Source organism: Pollachius pollachius (genome assembly GCF_949987615.1).
Source record: "Pollachius pollachius genome assembly, contig: scaffold_144, whole genome shotgun sequence".
Lineage (NCBI taxonomy): Eukaryota > Metazoa > Chordata > Actinopteri > Gadiformes > Gadidae > Pollachius > Pollachius pollachius.
Genome location: NW_027641344.1, coordinates 281 through 20,315, shown reverse-complemented (window position 1 = coordinate 20,315; position 20,035 = coordinate 281). Strand labels below are relative to the sequence as shown.

General features: G+C 48.6%; 1 protein-coding gene across 1 annotated transcript; it reads left to right on the top strand.

Annotated features, from left to right (window-relative positions):
- Window positions 1-4,966: 4,966 nt before the first annotated feature.
- On the top strand, window positions 4,967-19,649 carry LOC307091661 (sodium/potassium-transporting ATPase subunit alpha-3-like; the record flags this gene model as incomplete). The annotated part of the gene is made up of 5 exons (XM_079759304.1): window positions 4,967-5,122; window positions 16,942-17,073; window positions 17,821-17,880; window positions 18,361-18,564; window positions 19,536-19,649. Coding segments are annotated over exons 1-5 (516 nt in total), but the record flags the coding sequence as incomplete, so codon positions are not given.
- Between the last annotated feature and the right edge of the window lie 386 nt (window positions 19,650-20,035).

The window sequence follows — 20,035 nt, the reverse complement described above, 5'->3', positions numbered from 1 at the left end:
ATATGAAGTGTACCGGACCCGTAACGCAAACACAACACAACACAACAACTCCGCCTACAGGATGCACCCTAATGACCTTCATCTTTAGGCCGTAGCAGACAGCTTCCTGTCTCCACCCTGATAGGACGGATGATCATGTCCATATGATGCGTTTATTATTACAACTTTAAGCCTAGACCAGGCCAAGGTTAAGCCTAGCCAAGGCCCAGGTTTAACCTAGCCTAGGTTCAGGTATGCGCAGGTTAAGCCGGTATAGGCCATGTTTTTCGCCCAGTGTAATCTAAAACCTCGAAACTCAAACTTCAAAAGCAAACTCTTACCTAACAATTTAACTAGAGCTGTAGCTAGTTTGATTTAAGTATCACCTTCCGTCTCATTCCTCCACACGCACACACTCACACACACACACACACACACACCGACACACACCCACACACACACACACACACACACACACACTCACACACACACACACACACACCCACACACACCACACACACACACACACACACACACACACACACACACACACACACAGTGAGGATTATGCAACAGTGAATCAAAGCGAGCAAAGAGGGGTGACAGCCAAGAGGAGAGAGAGAGGAGGGAGGGAGGGAGAGATGTGGCGACGGGTCGATGTGTGAGGGATGGAGTGAATTAGCCATTGTTCAGCCTCTCTTTGCGGTCTCTCTTTTCCTCTCTCTCCACGATTATCCTCTCTTCTTTCTCATTCATTCATGACAGGTCCTCCCCTCTCTCTCCCACTCCACTCATCTACTCTTATCTCTCTCTCCCTCTCCCTCCTCTCTCTCTCTCCCTCCCCTCTCCCTCCTCTCTCTCTCTCCCTCTCTCTCTCTCCCTCTCTCTCTCTCCCTCTCCCTCCTCTCTCTCTCTCCCTCTCTCTCTCTCCCTCTCTCTCTCTCCCTCTCCACTCATCTACTCTTATCTCTCTCTCTCCCTCCTCTCTCTCCCTCCTCTCTCTCCCTCCTCTCTCTCTCTCCCTCCTCTCTCCCCTCTCCCTCTCTCTCTCTCCCTCTCCACTCATCTACTCTTATCTCTCCCTCTCTCCCTCCTCTCTCTCCCGTCTCCCTACTCTCTCTCCCCTCTCCCTCCTCTCTCTCCCTCTCTCTCTCTCCCTCTCCACTTATCTACTCTTATCTCTCCCTCTCTCCCACCTCTCTCTCCCGTCTCCCTCCTCTCTCTCCCCTCTCCCTCCTCTCTCTCCCCTTTCTCTCCCCTCTCCTCTTACCTCCCAACTCCTCTCATCCTCTCTCCTCTCCTCTCCTTGCCTGTCCGTCTGTCTGTCTGTCTGTCTGTCTGTCTGTCTGTCTGTCTGTCTGTCTGTCTGTCTGTCTGCCTGTCTCTGTCACACATTGTCACAGTGTTCTGCATCTCTCTAGCATCAAGGTCACTCGAAGGACAGTCTTGCCACAGGATCTGATTGGCTGCCGGAGCCTTCCGAGTCTTAAAGTGACAGTAACGTGTGTTCTCCTGGACGGCAGCCATTATTGTTAGGTTTAGGAAGAGTAACACGAAACATAGTCTTCCTCATTCCATGAAGGCTGATGCATGCTAGGCTGTTGGATGCAAGAAGGTCACATGATATATTCCTTGATCTGATTCTGGTTCTGGAGAAGAAAGCTCAGATTGCTGTGCTAATAGCTACTAGGGAAAACTCATCTGAGTGTCTTTCTCTGTGTCTGTCCCTCCTCTCTTTGTCTCTCAGTCCATATATACTGTGTTCCTGTCTGTCCACCTGTCCATCTGTCTTACTGTCTGTCTGCGTGTCTATTGAGCTGTCTGTGGCTTTTACTCTGCAAACATTCTACTAAGTTCAGTCAAATCGACTTTACCCAAAACGCATCTCGTTTAATCTACCCAGCCACCCTGGAGAGGGTCGGATATTGGGTGTGCTATCTATATTGTGATCTCGCAGCATGGGAGCGGGTTTGACACATCAGTGGGTCCGCGGTTCCCTTGGTAACGGTTCCGTATCAGCGGGCCCTAATGGCGTTGGGTGTGATCTGCTGTCTGGTCCCCATGTTGGATTCCCCTGCGTGTCGGTCAGGCTTCGCCAGCAGCTTATCAGCCTGTGGGGTGTTAGGGGCGGGCCTGCGGGAGCCAGGCCGCCACACCGTGCATTTGTTTGTCGTGACTGGGTGGTGCAGTCGGCACCGTGGTGATGGTGTTACCATGGTGATGGTTTTACAGGTGTGATTGAGTTGTTGCCGGGGTGATAGTGTCGTCACTTGGTGATGCTGTTAATATGGTGGTGGATTTATCATTGTGATGTGGTGTTACCATGGTGATGGCGCTGTTACCGTTGGGTTACCGTGGTTGTGGTGCTATCCCGGGGATGGTGCTACCGGGGTGATGGTGTTGCTACAGTGGTGATGTCATCGTGCAATGGAGTCACTATGGTGGTGTTGTCGCAGTGGTGACGGCGGTGTCACTGTGGCGACGGTGTTGCCACGGGGATGTTTTAAGTGTTGATGGTGTTGTCGCCATGGAGATTGTGTTACCATGGTAAGGTGCCAATGCTTCAGTTACCGGACCGCAGAGTTTAATAAGTGAGTTCCACAGTCACACAAACACACACACTGACACACACACACACGTACAAACACATTCACACACACATGCAAACATCTTCACACACACACACACTCACAGACACAAACACATACTCACATACCAAAAAGATAAGCAAACCTAGAACTACTTCATCGTCTTCCTCCTATTCATCCTCCTCTTCCTCCTGGCCAGGGGCAGAACGAGTCCTTCCCCTGACAAAGGCTTACACAACGCTCCTAGTGTGTGTGTGTGTGTGTGTGTGTGACTGTTTGTGTGTGGGTGTGTGTGTGTGGATGGTGCATGCAGTCAGAGAGGTGATCAGGCAGACACACACCAACAGAAAGGGCCGTGGTTAATGGAACATTGCATCGTGTGTAAATACCTGTTCCCCTTCATAATGATGTTGATAGTGTGTGCGTGTGTGGGTGTGTGTGTGCGTGTGTGTGTGTGTGTGCGTGTGTGTGGGCGGGTGGGTGGGTGTCCCTGCAGGTTGCTAACGTGCTCTGCCATGCAGAGATGATGCTCAGAAGAGCCTCTCTTTCAAGGTAGGCTAAATCGCACACATGCACACCCACACACATGCACACACGCACACCCACACAAACACATGCAGACACACACATCTAACATCTCACTCTCTATCTCTAATCTCTATGCACACACACACACTGAAACAAAGACCAGTCATGCCTCTTTAATAACTTAATCTCACACAACAGGTGATGGGACAGAAATACTGCCTCTAATACTACAGACTTAATGCTTCGTAATGCAGTACTGGACCTGTACTGTCCTTTGATAAGACGACTTTAGTCATTACATTTTATTGCAAAATATTAGTCGGTATTATCTGAAGGGCAAAAGCTTTTCTGTTTCATATTTTCTCCCATCCTCTCCTCTCCTCCTCGTATACTCTCCTCTCCCCTATCTTCTCCTCTCCCCTCCTCTCTCCTCTCCTCTCCTCCTCTCATTTCCTAACCTCATCTCGTCTCCTCTGTGTCTGTGTGTACCTGTCTCAGTGTTGCTTATTGTGATTGTGTTAAAGCTATGGTGCGGGACATTAGTAGAAACCAGCCAGAGAAGCTTGATTCTGAAACTATCCAACAAAAGCCATGCCCCCAAAAAACCTGAATAGCTTGCTAGTGTTAGCTAGCTACAGCAACAGGGCTGCCTGGCCTTCTGGAAGACTGCGGTCATACGCAATGTGCTAGGGCACTGGCAGAGAGCACACAGGTAGACAGACAGACAGGTAGACAAACAGGTAGGTAGACAGACAGACATGTAAGAAGACAGACAGACAGGTAGGTAGGTAGACAGACAGACAGACAGACAGACAGAAAGGTAGATAGGCAGGTAGACAGACAGACAGACAGACAGGTAGGTAGGAAGACAGACAGGTAGGTAGACAGACAGGTAGGTAGGTAGACAGACAGGTAGGTAGGTAGGTAGGTAGACAGACAGGTAGGTAGGCCATCCAGTCATTTCATTGTGGACTAATGAAATGATTGGACAGGTTTACTACAGGCCTGTGACAGCCACAGATTTATTTATTTGCGTCAGAGCATTTGATCGATGGCTGTCGGGTCGTAAAGCGATCTTCATCAAATATGACGCAACGTTTGTAAAAGAAAATGGCCTCCCCCCGTAGCTTTCATGAATCTCTGAGTCAATAGGAGTCTGATGTATGCCTGGGAGTGCCCATCCTCTCTCCCATTGTTAGTGTTTAAGAGATATTAGATCAGCTAACCGGCTCACACCGCCCACGGCGCTAAAGCCCGCCGCGTTCACCGCTAACGAGGTGGGCGGGGCCTGTCTGGCGAACTGCCCGCTCATTGGCGCGTTATCCCCACGCGGAGTGATGCAGACAGGGGAGCAGTGAGGGTGTGCCGCGGCCAGCAGTGGGGGACTACTTCGCGGTCATTCCCCGCGGAGGAATACCAAGTCCGCCCAAGCAGATCCCAGTTGTTCCGACCAAGGTCTGCTGGCTTCTCATCCGCTTGACGGGGACCACTGCTAAAGCCTCTCCGTAGCTCCCGAGGCTCATGCTGCCCCTCATTGTATAACGCCCCCATTAAAACGACCCCTTTATTTGAATTTGATATTTGAATCTTACGGCTCGCGGTAACGCGCCAACTAACCGTTACTAACCTTCAAGTCTCCACGCGCCAGTTCTCTGACCATTGAGACGACCGCGTCTCCCGGTTCAATTGTTTTAAAACATTAACGCGTGTGCGGAAGGGGGGCGTGTTTCTCTACAGTTGCACGAGAAGTGTTTCCCACCGCGCTTCTCTGCCGCTGCCGCATCACAGACCGCGTCTGTAGCTGCCGCCTCACACACCGCGTCTGTAGCTGCCGCCACACAGACCGCGTCTGTAGCTGCCGCCTCACAGACCGCGTCTCTGCCGCTGCCGCCTCACAGACCGTGTCTCCGCCGCTGCCGCCTCTCTACCCGCGTCTCCGCTCTGCCGCCTCACACACCGCGTCTCTTCTCCAGCGCCACACCGATTCCGCCTGAGCAGGAGAGCCGACGCACGACGCCAACATGGGGGTAAGTGTTCATCTTCTCCCCGCTACGAATTTTCTTCATTTCTTAGCTTTTACGCACGAAATGGAATCGTTTCATGCGTTTTTATCTGTGTGGCCGAGGGGTATAAATACAACGGGGTGTTGAGTGTGAGCGCCCAGGGACGTGATGTGAAGTCATGACTTGATTCATCCTCCTGATGGTAAACTAGAGGTCCGTTAGTTTATACATTTATTTTGAGAAATCCATTTTTTTGGGGGGGGAACTGAATCCATGCAATACGTCATCCCCAACCTCCGCGACGGAGGGGACGGGCGACGAGGGTGTGTTTGGGGAGCGAGACTGCGACGTTTCGGGTTCATTAAGGGAATGGCGTCCGGGCTGAGACTAGTCCGCCGCGCCGACCCACATCCAGCCGCCCGCAATACTGGTACCGGGAGTCGCACGGTGGTGACCGGGAGACGCACGGTGGTACCGGGGGACGCACGGTGGTCACCGGGAGACGCACAGTGGTTACAGGGAGAGGATTGGGGGCGCACCGCAGAGCAGCCTCAGATTAGCACCGGCTTACATCTGCCGGATCAACCGGACACCATTTGGGCGATTGAGGAATCTCACTAACCTGCTGAGTGCATCCCGCCCCCTCCCGCAAACTCACGGATGCTCCGCGTCCCGCAAATCTTCCGCAATCCCCCGTTAGTCCCGCAATTACCATCGTTCGTTCCCCTTGCATTCAGCTGCTCGGAGATATTTTCCCCCCGCACAAACAATGCATAATTATGCAAAACCATATGATCGATTGGGGGCGAATCGTCTGGTTGCTGTAGAGATTACATAAACGACCACACAATCATGAACGACCGTCTTTGTCGTCTTTCATTACCGCATTATTTATTTTATTCCGACATTCAGATTTGACATTAAAAGGGCGATCTGACAGCGGTGTGATGGGGGGTCCTTATCGTTCTGTACGGTCCTTACCGTTCGGCTCCACGGTTCCTCTCAGGATGGTTATCTCAGCCCACTTGTGACTCATTGGTCCGTGCTGAGTGCTGGGTGTGTGTTGGTGTCACCTTGTTGGGCGTTCGGTGTGTGGTGGGTGTGCGGTTGGTGTGTGTTGGTGTCACCTTGTTGGGCGCTCGATGTGTGGTTGGTGTGCGGTTGGTGTGCGGTTGTTGTGCGGTTGTTGTGTGGTGGGTGTGTGGTGGGTGTGTGGTTGGTGTGGGTTTAGGGCTGCAGGAAGGCTCAGACTGCTGCTGTTGGCTCCGCCACGCAGACGACTGCGTCAAAATGGACCCTCGTTGATGCCCCCCAACGCTGAGGATCGATCAGTGCTGGACGGAAGGTCGCCCACGCAGACACACACACAGGGGGACACATTGGGACACACGGACATACAGGGAACCAGAGACACACACGCAGGGACACACACACACACAGGGACACACACATACACACACATACAGGGACACACACACACACACACACACACACATAGGGACACATACAGGAACACACACAGGGACACACAGGTATACACACAGATTGACCCACACACAGGGACACACACACACAGGGACACAGACAGACAGACACACACACACACACACACAGGGACACACACACACACAGGGACACAGTCACACACACAGACACACAAAGGGACACACACACAGACACAGATACAGAAACTGACGTACACACACACACAGGGACACAAACACACACAGGGACACAAACACACACGCACAGGGACACACACACACCCACAGACACAGAAACTGACGTACACACACACAGGGACACAAACACGCACTGGGACACAAACACACACACACAGGGACACAGACACACACACCCACAAACCCCAACCGTGTCGTTTTACCGATCGGGTTCCTGACGAGAGGAGAGAGTCGTGGCGTTCCATCGATAGGCCCGCAGGCCATGAAGGGCATGGCGTCTGCCCCCCCCCCCCGTCTAGCCCCCCACGTCCAGCCCCACGGTTACCCCCCGTATGACGTCGTCTCCCAGGAGGGGGGGACGGGGACTGCTATGGACTCTCCTTTCCCCCCTTGCGGGGGGGTGCGGGCCAGCCAGGGTTTGCGGCTCACGTGACGCGCGGCCGTGGGGGCAGGCCGGCGTCAGCGGCCGCTCTGTCACGACGTGTCACTTTAGTCGACGGCCGCGTCAAATAGGGCGGGGGGGGGGGGGAGGGAGGGATGAGGGGATGGAAACTCCCGGGCCGGTTGGCTGTGATCCGCTTGTTGACATTGCGCCCGGGGGAGAAGACGGAAATAGACGAGTTCGGGTCGACACGAGGTTCGCCCCAGCGGTCATCGATCCGTTATGCCCCAGGGAGGGATGGGGGAGAGAGGGGAGAGGGGATGGGGGGGGGGGGGGGGGAGAAACCAAGGTCAGCCAATGTAGGCCTCGCGGTCCAGGGATCACAATGAAAGCCTGGAGCCGAACCTATGACCCGGAGCCGGGGGAGATGGAGAGGGAGAAAGAGAGGGAAGGAGAGTAGAGAGAGAGGGAGAAAGAGGGGGGAGGGATGGAGAGAGAGAAAGAGAGGGAAGGAGAATAGAGAGAGGGAGAAAGAGGAGAGAGGGAGATGGAGAGAGAGAGGGAGAAAGAGGGGGGAGGGATGGAGAGAGAGAGGGAGATGGAGAGAGAGAGGGAGAGGGAGAGAGAGAGAGAGAGAGAGGGAGATGGAGGAGTTGAGACTGATACAGACTAAGAGAGGAGAGAGAGCGATACAGACAGAAAGAGGGAGGGTAGATGGAGAGGAGAGGGAGGGGAGACTGGGAGGAGAGGGATGCCTCGGTCGTGAGTCACCTTGAGAAAGGTGAGTGCCTGGGAAAATCTTAAGGGGAAGGAGCGAGGGACTCTGGGAAATGTAGTCCGTTCAAGTGCCGTCAATTTAAAGGAAGAGAAAAGGAGGGGTACAATGAAGGGAGAGGTAATCAGAGAACAGGGATGGAGGACAGAAGAGAGGATGCATAGAGGAGAATCCTCCACTTCCTGGTATCCCACAATGCACTTGGCTTGAAAGTGGAAACAGGACAGCCAGTCATGGACGAGTTAGGGTGTTTGAGTCTGTGAGTGTGAGTTTGTGCATATCTCTTTGTGTGTGTGTGGGTGTTGTAGTTTGTGTGAGGGCTAAATGCCTCCTTTTTCATTAAGTCCTTGTTGAATGTATTTTACTAAGTCTGTTGTAAATTTAAAAAACGGCCAAAAATATTAGTCTCATATAGGGATCCACCGAAATGAAAATTCTTGACCGAAACTGAAACCGAATATATTGAAACAGTTGGCCGAAAGCGAATACCGAATGTGGCTTTTGCTGTTTTTCATTCATTTTGCTGAATTTTTCACCATTGCAAAAATCAAACAATTACATGTCCTTTATAAACTTTTCTGTCATGCAAAAGAAAATCAATTACAAATCCGCAATTTAAAAGATTTATTTAATACTGAACGTTTTCTAACATTCCAGAAGACCTTATAGCAAGAAAATAAGAAAAAATATAACTTTAAATAAATTAGTAAAACAAAATATTTTTATTTGCACGCATTTCACACAAATGTGCGTGACTTGGGAGACGAACCCTGCACGCAGAAATTCAAGACTGACGCTCTACTTCCTCCGCTCTACCGCTCTCTCACGGAGACATAATGCGCAACCAGCATGGTCTGCATAAGGTCCAACAAGGACGATCAAATAGCGAATACCCTCTGATGAAAACCTGTGTCTCTCATCAAGAATATTCTCAGGCAATGCCAAGGGATCGGTCCCGAAAGAGCCTCTGTCGGAGAGACCCCTGTACGATAGGCTCAGAGGTCCACGGGAACACCCAGTAATGGTGACGCCATTGTCAAAGGAGGGGCTAGGAAGCTGCGCACGCCGATCTAACCCGATAGAAAACCTGCTCCCGACCAGGTTTGGTTGACAGCATAAGTCACCATGGTGATACAGCGGCGCTAAAAGAGATCGACTTTCGTGTCCCAGCTAACCCAGGCTTTGAGCGCAACATACCTCGCTAACCCACTAATCGAGGTTCGTAGTACAGGGCACGCATGTTGTCCGGGGTGTTTTGATTTCAGGTGATGGATCAAGCTTGATGTGCTGAAAGTTATCGCAGATGTTCCCCCTCTAGAAAGTTCAGCAGAACAGTGTCTGCAAACGGCCATATTTGCTTTGTTTTCCGAAACTTTAAAATGCTTCCACACTGCCATGTTTGCTGCATTAAGTGTGCGCAGATTTTTTCTCTCTACTTGTTTTTTTTGTTGTTAACAGGTGGGCTCGGCTCTTTTTTCATCTCCGTGTATTGTCATTAAGTGGTTTACACACTTACGTGCAGCTCTTTTTTAGTCTCTCTTTTGATGAAGCGCACCCGTCTCATTCCACACTGGTTGCTTTTTTTTTAATCAAAAATAGAAATGTTCGGTATTTTCTTCGGCCTTTTTACTCCTTCGGCCGAAACCGAAAAATGTGTTTTGGGCCATTTCCAGCCGAACATTTTCGGTGGCCAAATTTTCGGAGCATCCCTAGTCTCATAGAATAGTTTCCTCAAATATGAATTCTGTGTGTTCAGAACATGACATAGCTGATTTCAAATCATTCTAAATCCGACAACAGGATTGTGTTGATGATGTCATCCGTTTCTAATATTCCGTTGACATCGGAGTACTTCGAGGGGGGGGACCCCACAATAACCAATGAGGAGGGATCCCTCCTTAACTGTTCAACTCTATCTTCATGTGCACATGAAGAGAGCAGCAAGCAACACATATACAGTAGAACTATAGATCTAAAGATAGATGTACTTCAGAGTGTGTAGGAGTGTGATGGATTGGCAGAGTGACCACGTGAGCAAAATGGCGAAACATCCGTCCGTTCTGAATACAGAATACAGAACACAGAACTAGAACACGTAGAATATAGAACAGGGATGTCCTACTGATACAGATAAGTTAGTTAAGGCAGACAGGGAATCAAACCACTGACCCTTGCTGTTGGAGTTGTTTCCTGTCAAGTACCAGTTGTGCTTGACAGGAAATCAACCTCTACCAGTGGAGGTATATGCAGGACCTAAGATGGAGTCCTGAAATTATAATCATAGTAATAGTAGTTGAGTCATCGTAGATCAATCTGTGACCTACAAATACAGCTCTATGGGATTGTACAGTAAGATAGAGAGGGGAGAAGAGAGAGAGAGAGAGAGAGGGAGATGGAAAGAGGGGAAAGGTAGGGGAGGAGGGAGAGAGAGAGAGAAAAGACAGAGAGAGAGAGGAGCTCAACTAGACAGTGCTGTGGCGTGGTCCACAACCTGGGGTGGGGTGGAGGGTGAGGAGAGGATTGGGGGAGATTCGGCGTTGACTCATCTGTAATTATGATGGGGAGGCTGAGGGTGATTAGGATAATGTGGAGACCAGGAACGGACCGCTGGACTACACTGTAGATTCATTATCATATCATTATGCCCAGGTAGGGGATAGACAGTACAGAGACAGGTCATTAAGGAGCAGGTAGGGGATAGACAGTACAGAGACAGGTCATTAAGGAGCAGGTAGGGGATAGACAGTACAGAGACAGGACATTAAGGAGCAGGTAGGGGTTAGACAGTACAGAGACAGGTCATTAAGGAGCAGGTAGGGGTTAGACAGTACAGAGACAGGTCATTAAGGAGCAGGTAGGGGTTAGACAGAACAGAGACAGGTCATTAAGGAGCAGGTAGGGGTTAGACAGTACAGAGACAGGTCATTAAGGAGCAGGTAGGGGTTAGACAGTACAGAGACAGGTCATTAAGGAGCAGGTAGGGGATAGACAGTACAGAGACAGGTCATTAAGGAGCAGGTAGGGGTTAGACAGTACAGAGACGGTTTGTTAAGGCACAGGTAGGGGTTAGACAGTACAGAGACAGTTCATTAAGGAGCAGGTAGGGGTTAGACAGTACAGAGACGGGTCATTAAGGAGCAGGTAGGGGTTAGACAGTACAGAGACAGGTTATTAAGGAGCAGGTAGGGGTTAAACAGTACAGAGACAGGTCATTAAGGAGCAGGTAGGGGTTAGACAGTACAGAGACAGGTCATTAAGGAGTAGGTAGGGGTTAGACAGTACAGAGGCAGGTCATTAAGGAGCAGGTAGGGGTTAGACAGTACAAAGACAGGGCATTAAGGAGCAGGTAGGGGTTAGACAGTACAGAGACAGGTCATTAAGGAGCAGGTAGGGGTTAGACAGTACAGAGACAGGTCGTTAAGGAGCAGGTAGGGGTTAGACAGTACAGAGACAGGTCGTTAAGGAGCAGGTAGGGGTTAGACAGTACAGAGACAGGTCATTAAGGAGCAGGTAGGGGTAAGACAGTACAGAGACAGGTCATTAAGGAGCAGGTAGGGGTTAGACAGTACAGAGACAGGTCATTAAGGAGCAGGTAGGGGTTAGACAGTACAGAGACAGGTCATTAAGGAGCAGGTAGGGGTTAGACAGTACAGAGACAGGTCGTTAAGGAGCAGGTAGGGGTTAGACAGTACAGAGACAGGTCATTAAGGAGCAGGTAGGGGTTAAACAGTACAGAGACAGGTCATTAAGGAGCAGGTAGGGGTTAGACAGTACAGAGACAGGTCATTAAGGAGCAGGTAGGGGTTAGACAGTACAGAGACAGGTCATTAAGGAGCAGGTAGGGGTTAGACAGTACAGAGACAGGTCATTAAGGAGCAGGTAGGGGTTAAACAGTACAGAGACAGGTCATTAAGGAGCAGGTAGGGGTTAGACAGTATAGAGACAGGTCGTTAAGGAGCAGGTAGGGGTTAGACAGTACAGAGACAGGTCATTAAGGAGCAGGTAGGTGTTAGACAGTATAGAGACAGGTCATCAAGTCATGATTTAATGATTTGACTAATTAGTGACCTAATCTGAGCCCTGGGATGTACGTCTCTGTGATGTATTATGACTAATTAAAAGGTTGGTCCAAACCAAAGCACGAGGTTTGGGAGGTCTGAGATGTTCCTGTCAAACACACCTTATGTGTTATTCTCTGGGTGTGACGATTCAAACGACGCAGCAATCCTGAACTTTGACACCTCTGTGCGGTTGTTTGTGGGTGTGCACGTGATTGCCTGTGATGGGTGATGGGTTTGTGCACACATGATTGTGCGTGGTGTTGGTGTGTGTGTGTGTGTGTGCGTGTGTGCGTGTGTATGTATGTAGGCCGGTCAGATATAGCATGGATCTCTGTTGCTGTGGTTGAACGAGACCAGCAGCATCCTCCCACTCTTCTGTGCTGGTTTCAGTGGGCCTATTGATTCATGTCGTCTTTGATTCCATTACACAGTAGAAAGTACTTATTATGGGAGAAGAGGAGGTGGAAACAGGTAGGATGAGAGAGAGAGAGAGAGAGAGAGAGAGAGAGAGAGAGAGAGTTCTACCCAGAAGAAAATCAATTATGAATCAGAAATAGCACGACTTACTCATTACGGACCAAAGCTTAAGTCAGGCATTAGAACAGTAACGTCTACAACAACAAACCCATGGCCCCTCCCCCCTCCTCAGCCTCATGGAACTGAAAGGAGGTCAGCTGGATTGGCCGTTGCTAGGCAACCCAACATCCCCCATCCACGCCCAATTGAACCCAGAGCTGTCAATCTGATTCGATCAACAACTGCCATTTTCTAGCGAGAGGAACACGCATAGGCCGCACTGCATTCTGGGAAATGTATCTCTGCTAGTTCACTTTCAAAAATCAAAACAGATAGTGGCAATATTTGATAACATTGAATGAAATTTTTGATTCTTCCATTTATTAATGATTTTATTAATTTATGCAATTTGAATTTATTTAGTGTTGATATCAAAACAGATTAGAACATTATTGATTTACACTTCTGAACTGTAACTGTAGCGTTATCAGAAGGCTTTAAAGTGATCACTATCTTCAGGGATGGTTTTTAGTTTAGAGGACAAAATGGAAGAGCATTAGAACTGAAACCACAGCAGTTGGTTTGAGACTGTTCTGTGTTCTGAAATCAAGGGTTCAATCCGTTCAGCTGAATCCCTGAGCTGGATTCACAGAGGCAGGAGAAAGCTCTCCATATCAAGGCTTCGAGAAGCACATTAATCCATCGCATCACATGACCGCATCGACCTATGAGAAGCAAGCTTTATTGAATGGGTTTTGGAAGGAGTGGGTTGATTACTGTGTTGTTTCAGCGTTTGGTAAGAGACCCATGATGGTTATGAGTCATTTCCTAGGCTGCTGAGGATTTTGCAGAAAAAGAAAATTGCTGTGTGTGTGTGTGTGTGCGTGTGTTTCTACCATTTGCTTGTGTGTGTACAACATGTGTGTGTGCGTGCCTTTCACTGCGTGTGTTGAACCAAATTATGCCATTTGTTGCGTTTTGACAGAGAAAGGGTCTTGTGTTCGAGAGAGAGAGAGTGAGAGAACTGTATGTATATTTATAGATAGTAATATAGGCCTATATATATTTATATGTATGTATATATATATATATACATTTAAATACATTCATAGATGGACAGGGAGTGAGACATATTATATATGAATATAGTATATCTAGTATATCTTATCGACATATCACTATTTATATGTATATATTATTCTTTTTTAACCATTTCTGTCATTTGGTCTTTGTCTTTGTGTCATTATTGTATTTTTCATTGTCTTTATTGTGTCTTTTTGTGTTTTGTGTCATTTTTCTTAACACTAAATGAGTGCCAAGCTGTATTTTGTTGTGTATTACAAGGATAGTTAAACTCCTTGAATCCTTGAATACAGATAGTATATTCAGATAATATATATAGATAGTATATATATAGATGTATAGGGATATAGAGATAGTATATACAGATGTACAGGGATATAGAGATATTATATATAGATAGTATATATAGATGTACAGGGTTATAGAGATAGTATATTTAGATGTGCAGGGTTATAGAGATAGTATATTTAGATGTACAGGGTTATAGAGATAGTATATTTAGATGTGCAGGGTTCTAGAGATAGTATATTTAGATGTGCAGGGTTATAGAGATAGTATATTTAGATGTGCAGGGTTATAGAGATAGTATATTTAGATGTGCAGGGTTATAGAGATAGTATATTTAGATGTACAGGGTTATAGAGATAGTATATTTAGATGTGCAGGGTTATAGAGATAGTATATTTAGATGTGCAGGGTTCTAGAGATAGTATATTTAGATGTGCAGGGTTCTAGAGATAGTATATTTAGATGTACAGGGTTGTAGAGATAGTATATTTAGATGTGCAGGGTTATAGAGATAGTATATGTAGATGTGCAGGGTTATAGAGATAGTATATTTAGATGTGCAGGGTTATAGAGATAGTATAGTTAGATGTGCAGGGTTATAGAGATAGTATATTTAGATGTGCAGGGTTATAGAGATGTCCAGGCTGTAAAGGAGGGGGAACACGGTGACTTGTTCAGTGGGTTAATCTGTTAATCTGTTGCTCTAGTAAACATCTGTAATCCGGCTGCCTGGGGAACCCAGCGAGACCAGACAGATGGCCACACTACTACAAACATACACTATCATACACACACTCATTATCACACACACACACACATTCACTATCATACACACACTCACACACACACACACACACACACTATCATACACACACACACACACACTATCATACACACACTGCACAAATACACTATCATACACACACTCACACACACACACACACACACACACACACACTATCATACACACACTGCACAAATACACTATCATACACACACTCATCACACACACTATCATACACACACTACAAACATACACTATCACACTCACTACTATACAAATACTCACTACTACACACACACACACACACACACACACACACACACTACTGTACAAACACACTCACTACTACAAACATACACTATCATGCACACACCCACTATCATACACACACTATCAAACACACAAACACTCCCTCACTATCATAAACACACACACACACTACAATACACACACACACACACACACACACACATTAACTGTCACATACTCAGACCATAATAAAAGGTCACCATGGAAACAGCCACTGTATCCCTAGTTTCTCCACATTCAAAATAAAGTCAGCAACGTGCCTCTCTGTAGCGTGGAGGGAAACGGTTGGGTCGCCTACGGCTCTTTGGTTTCTGAAAACCCATTGTGGTTTGGTCCAACGGTATAAGGGCCTACCCGTGGACGGCTGCAGCCCTCCACAGAGGTGGATCCAGAGGGCCCCCGGCCCCAGGCCCCCTGCCCGTCCCCTGGCCCTACGGGGGGTTTGGCGTGAAGGGCACCGAGCTGGCTGACATTCTGGATCTCTGCGGGCTCTCTGCGGGGCTCCCCCTGAACGTGGGGCGCCACGCCGGGCCCTGGGCTCCACTCTAAGACCCGGGCGTGACGCCAAGGAGCAAACGGCCCAGGGCGTGCGGTGGCACTCTGGCTCAGGAGAATGCCAATGCAATGAGTGACAGAGGTACTCTTTGTGTTGTCGTGACGGTACTGACTGCTGAAAGGGCAGACGGTTGGGCAGGGATTGAGTCATGTAATGGCAGTGATTGGTTTGAATACTGACTGCCAGTGAAGATTATGTCAATGTAACGGCACTGACAGTAAGACTTGTTTATGTCAATGTAACGGTGCTGACAGTAAGACTTGTTTATGTCAATGTAAACAAGAACTGTCAGTAAGACTTGTTTATGTCAATGTAACGGCACTGACAGTAAGACTTGTTTATGTCAATGTAACGGTCCTGACAGTAAGACTTGTTTATGTCAATGTAACGGTCCTGACAGTAAGACTTGTTTATGTCAATGTAACGGTCCTGACAGTAAGACTTGTTTATGTCAATGTAACGGCACTGACAGTAAGACTTGTTTATGTCAATGTAACGGCACTGACAGTAAGACTTGTTTATGTCAATGTAACGGCCCTGACAGTAAGACTTGTTTATGTCAATGTAACGGCACTGACAGTAAGACTTGTTTATGTCAATGTAACGGCACTGACAGTAAGACTTGTTTATGTCAATGTAACGGTACTGACAGTAAGACTTGTTTATGTCAATGTAACGGTACTGACAGTAAGACTTGATCATGTCAATGTAACGGCACTGACAGTAAGACTTGTTTATGTCAATGTAACGGTACTGACAGTAAGACTTGTTTATGTCAATGTAACGGCACTGACGTTATAGCGTCTATATCCGGTCACGATGCCGACAGTCAGCTGTGTTTTTCAGGACGGACGGTCGGACGGGGATCATGGATGTGCACGGGGCTGAGAGCGTTTATGTTAGAGTAACGGATCGGAACTGATGGCTGTGTTTGGTGATGATGGCGTTTCTGTTAATGTAACGGTTCTGACGTAGAGCGATATCTGTATTTTGGACAGTGAGGACGGGTGTATGCGGTGCTGATGGATGTGTATAATTCATTTTGGGCCTGGGCAATAAAACAATAAATTGTCGCATTGTGACAGAATTAGATCAATATCAATATAAAACATGTTCAATATATATCGATAAGAGACTGGACCACCGAATCTAGCAGCTTGGGTTGTTACGCACGGTTCCATACTTATTTACAATACTTGAGTGTTTTTCATTTCTGTATTGTTATTGGAGTATTTATCAATGAAGAACAGTGGAAGGTCATATTAAGAGTTAAACAGAAGTGTTTAAACCTAGCATGGTAATTCCTAGTCTTTGTAGGTCATTCAAATCATCGATAGTTGTCGCTATCGATCAATACCAGGTCTTATCCTGATGGCTCTGACGCGGCGCTGTGTACCTGTGTTTCAGTACGGACGGTCCGACAGCTACCGCGTGGCGACCACCACCGACAAGGATGAGAAGGACTCGAGCCCCAAGAAGACCGCCAAGGGCGGGCAGGAAGGGAAGGACATGGACGACCTCAAGAAGGAAGTCCCCCTGGTACGCACCTGGCCACTTCCTGTTTCCTGTCTGGGAATGTTACACAGGACATGTCTATCTTTCCGGTTTGGGAATGTTACACAGTACATGTCTATCTTTCCTGTTTGGGAATGTTACTAAGTACATGTCTATCTTTCCTGTTTGGGAATGTTACACAGTACATGTCTATCTTTCCTGTTTGGGAATGTTACACAGTACATGTCTATCTCTCCTGTTTGGGAATGTTACACAGTACATGTCTATCGTTCCGGTTTGGGAATGTTACACAGTACATGTCTATCTCTCCTGTTTGGGAATGTTACACAGTATATGTCCATCTTTCCTGTTTGGGAATGTTACTAAGTACATGTCTATTTTTCCTGTTTGGGAATGTTACTAAGTACATGTCTATCTTTCCTGTTTGGGAATGTTACTAAGTACATGTCTATCTTTCCTGTTTGGGAATGTTAGTAAGTACATGTTTATCTCTCCTGTTTGGGAATGTCACACAGTACATGTGTATCTTTCCTGTTTGGGAATGTTGCTAAGTACATGTGTACTTCTCCTGTTTGGGAACGTTTCACAGTAAATGTCTATCTTTCCTGTTTGGCTTAATGTTATTCAGTACATGTCGTCCATTACAACATGTAATGACCTTGGCTACTACTTTACAATATACAATTTAATTGTAAATTGTCAATTAGGCGGACGCTTTTACCCGAAGCAGTGGTCGAATAAGTGTAACGTGTCCTCTGGTTTTGTCCCCAGACTGAGCACAAGATGTCCATCGAGGAGGTGTGCCGGAAGTTCAACAGCGACATCGTCCAGGTACCGAGACATTATGGGATGGGGGTTTATATGTTATCGTTTCAGTTTCACTGCAGTGTGTGGGACGTAGGGTGTCCTTTGTCAATCCAAATAAATCACATTTATTCTAATGTGTTTTATATATTATTATATGTTAACTAACTGACCTAATGCCTCAAAGTCACTTCAATCATCATCCTAATTTCTACCTCTCTCTTCCTCCACCCCCTCGCTCTCTCTTCATCCATCCCCTCTCTCTCCCCCCCCCTCTCCCTCCTCCCCCCTGTCTCCCTCCCCTCCCTCTACCTCTCTCTCCCCCTCCCTCCTCTCTCCCTCCCCCTCCCCTCTCTCCCTTTCTCTCTTTCTCTCCCCCTCCCCTCTCTCTATCTTCATCCTTCCCCTCCCTCTATCTCTTTATCCCCTCTCTCTCTCTTCCTCCTCCTCCCTCTCCCCTCTCTCTCTCTCTCTCTCCCCCTCCCCCCCCCCCCCCCCCCCTCTCAGGGTCTGACCAATGCCAAGGCGGCAGAGTTCCTGGTGCGTGACGGTCCCAACGCCCTGACCCCGCCCCCCACCACCCCGGAGTGGGTCAAGTTCTGCCGCCAGCTGTTCGGGGGCTTCTCCATCCTGCTGTGGACCGGAGCCATCCTCTGCTTCCTGGCCTACGCCATCCAGGCCGCCACGGAGGACGAGCCCGCCGGGGACAACGTAGGTGGAGGGCGGGGGGGTCTTACGAGGGGTGGTGGAGGTGGCAGTGGTGGAAGTGCTGGGTGATTGTGGTGGTGGTGGCCGTAGTCGTGTTCTGGTAGTCGTGGTGGTGGTGGAGGCAGCGGTGGTGGTGGTGCTGATGCATGTCTGTCTGACAGCCAGGGGCCGTATGACTCAGGGCCCGGTCACAACAGGGAGGTCAGGGGCCGAGGGGGACACCGGCTACACCAGTGACTCACCGTCTGATGTCACAGCACAGGGGGGCGGGGCTCCGGGGGGAACCCCAGTCAATCAGAGTCAAGGAAGGGTCAGGCGGCCAGCAAGATGTCCAGACACATGACTCCAGGACACGTTGATGGAGGGGGGGGGGTGAGGCACCGGGAGGAGACAAGAAGCAGACAGAGCAGACAGGGCCAGCATGGTGAAGAAGAGGAGGCTGACAGCAGATAGAAACGCAGAGAGGGAGAGAGAGGGAGAGCAGGGGGGGGAGGAGAGAGAGAGGGGGGGGGGGAGGAGAAAGAGAGGGGGGGAGATTGAGGGAGGGGGGGAGAGAGAGAGAGGAGGGGGGGGGGAGAGAGAGAGGGAGAGCAGGGGGGGGGAGGAGAGGGAGAGGGAGAAAGAGAGGGAGGTGTGGAGAGTGCTTGACAGGAGAGACAATGGGGCATGGGAGAGGGAGAAGGGACTAATGGTTTCCGAGCAGTTTGAAGTCCGGTCACACTAAACCTAGACCTGTTGGCTCTCCTTTCTCCTCCTGTCTCCTTTCTATGGGGAGTGCCATTCTCTCTCTCTCTCTCTCTCTCTCTCTCTCTCTCTCTCTCTCTCTCTCTCTCTCTCTCTCTCTCCCTCTCACCCCTTTGGATCTTTTCTCTTAGTAGCTATGTTTGCATGCTCACAGTTAAACAGACAATATCCAAGTTTAAAACATTAAATAATAACCTCTCTCTCTCTCTCTCTCTCTCTCTCTCCTTCAGTTGTACCTGGGCATCGTTCTGTCTGCTGTGGTCATCATCACCGGCTGCTTCTCCTACTTCCAGGAGGCCAAGAGCTCCAAGATCATGGAGTCCTTCAAGAACATGGTGCCTCAGGTAAGATACACCTGGTACCTCAATCTACCTGGCCTCTGAGGAGAGAGACACACCTGGTAGCTCAGCTAACATTCACCCCGTCTGTTAGGCAGGGCCCCCCTGGCCTGAGTCACCTGGTAGGAAGGGAATGGATTCAAAGGTTGGCCTTCAGACCTGCATGTCCTTTTAAAGAGCATGCAGAGACATGTGGTGTGATATTCCTGGCCTTCTGTCTGAACCTTCACAGTATTCTGGGATGTCTGGGGTATTGGGTTCATAGGGTCTAGAGTGGAGACCTTTGAGAAGGTCACCCTGGTGCTTCATCTGTCTCCTCTTTTCTTCCTCTGTCACCCACCGCTCGTCTCTCCTGTCCTCACACATTCTCTCTGTCTTTCCCTTTTACTCAC